Source organism: Oryzias melastigma, linkage group LG17, assembly GCF_002922805.2.
Source record: "Oryzias melastigma strain HK-1 linkage group LG17, ASM292280v2, whole genome shotgun sequence".
Taxonomy (NCBI): domain Eukaryota; kingdom Metazoa; phylum Chordata; class Actinopteri; order Beloniformes; family Adrianichthyidae; genus Oryzias; species Oryzias melastigma.
Window position 1 is genome coordinate 21,170,546 of NC_050528.1, and position 1,450 is coordinate 21,171,995.

The following is a 1,450-nucleotide window of genomic DNA, read 5'->3' on the forward strand; positions in this document are numbered from 1 at the left end:
TTTTTTTTTTTTTTTTTACTTTTTTGTTGTTTTTTTTACTTCTAGTGTTGGTGACGGACATATCTCTTAGTAAAACACAGTTTAGAAAAACCAAAGCATTAACAAACTGGCAATCGTCAAGAACCGCGAGGATGTTCAGCTGAAATCAGCTCAACTTGGACCCTTTTTAATGCGTCCCCTTCCGCAAGCTGAGGGGACGTAACCTTGTTTGGCACGGTTATATACAGGGACAGGTCACTCGGGGGGAGGGGAGGAAAGGAAGGATCGGTGGTGCTAATGTGGACTGACAGGCGCTAAAACACCAAAAGCCTCGAAGAAAAACAAAAGAAAAAAAAAAAAACAAGGAGAGCACAGGAACTGAAGCTATTCTGGCAGATTTACCGACTATGATGGGCAGTGAAAGGAGCACCGTGAATTCATATTCAGTGTCGACCATCAGAAGCACATCTACTGTTTCCAAGTACGGCTGTTTTGTGCGTTTGTGTGCCTGGAGGGGATGCTCGGTGAAGGAAGTGATCCAGAAAAAAAAAAAAAGTGCAATGTACAGTACACAATGCAGCTCCATGTATGTACAGTGTACATCAAATACTATACAATTAAAAAAGTAGAAACACAACAACAGAAAAAAGTAACAACACCAACAACAACAACAAAAAGAAAATTAAAGTTCTGATGGTTTCCGTCTTCCAAACGCTGCAAACGTTGTGGTCCTTTAACAGCTCTCCCGCTTGTGCTTCACTTTACTTTCCGCCATGATTGTTTACCATCACTTTAGCTGAGTCTTTCATTCTTTATTTGAAACCTTCGTGCGTCCGTCTCCCGTTCTGGCTCCGTCCTGATCCAAAAGCTTCCGGTGGCTCCAGGTTTGTTCTGCCTGCTACATGTTGAGCCTAGAAAAATGTGTTGGTTGGTTTGGTTGGTGGTGCATGCACATGCGTGGCCGCTCCTCCACTTTGCTTCCGGTCTGCTTTTGTCTCCTCTTCTCTCCAAACATCTCTGAAAGGAGTGCGTCCTCCTCATGCGTCCTTTCATCCCTCCGTCCTCCTGCTATCTATAATGCTACTCAAAAACTACAGTGGGAGGATAAGGAGGATGGGGAACCGCTCGCTCATTCCTGTCCAACGCTCCCAAACTCTATACAGTCACCATCAATCCTCCCGTCCTCTTCCTCCTCTTCCGCCCTCGTCTTCCTCTCAGACCCAGGAATCCGGCGAGGCGGGGTAGTGGCTGGTCTCGTAGTTGAGCTCGCTGTAGGGCCGCGAGGCGGAGTAGAAGTCTACATAGTTGCCGGTGGACTTGAGGCCCTGCAGGTGCATGTTCAGTTCGCCCTGCGGGGGCCGCCCTCCCGGGTGAAGCTGGTTCTCGTAGAAGGCCTGGTCCTCGTAGTTACCGTTGTCAGGGGGGGGAGGGTTTTGAAAAGGGGGGTAGGGTTCTGATGGCAGGCCTTGAG

At 48.0% G+C, this 1,450-nt stretch overlaps 1 protein-coding gene across 1 annotated transcript in view; it reads right to left on the bottom strand.

The window, feature by feature from the left end:
• Positions 1-1,450, bottom strand: part of ctnnd2b (catenin (cadherin-associated protein), delta 2b) — a 181,650-nt gene that overhangs the window by 934 nt on the left and 179,266 nt on the right. Inside the window, exon 25 of the mRNA XM_036216505.1 lies at positions 1-1,450. This exon is cut by the window's left edge and continues 934 nt beyond it. Coding sequence (XP_036072398.1) covers positions 1,194-1,450 — 257 coding nt within the window. The 3' untranslated portion in view covers positions 1-1,193.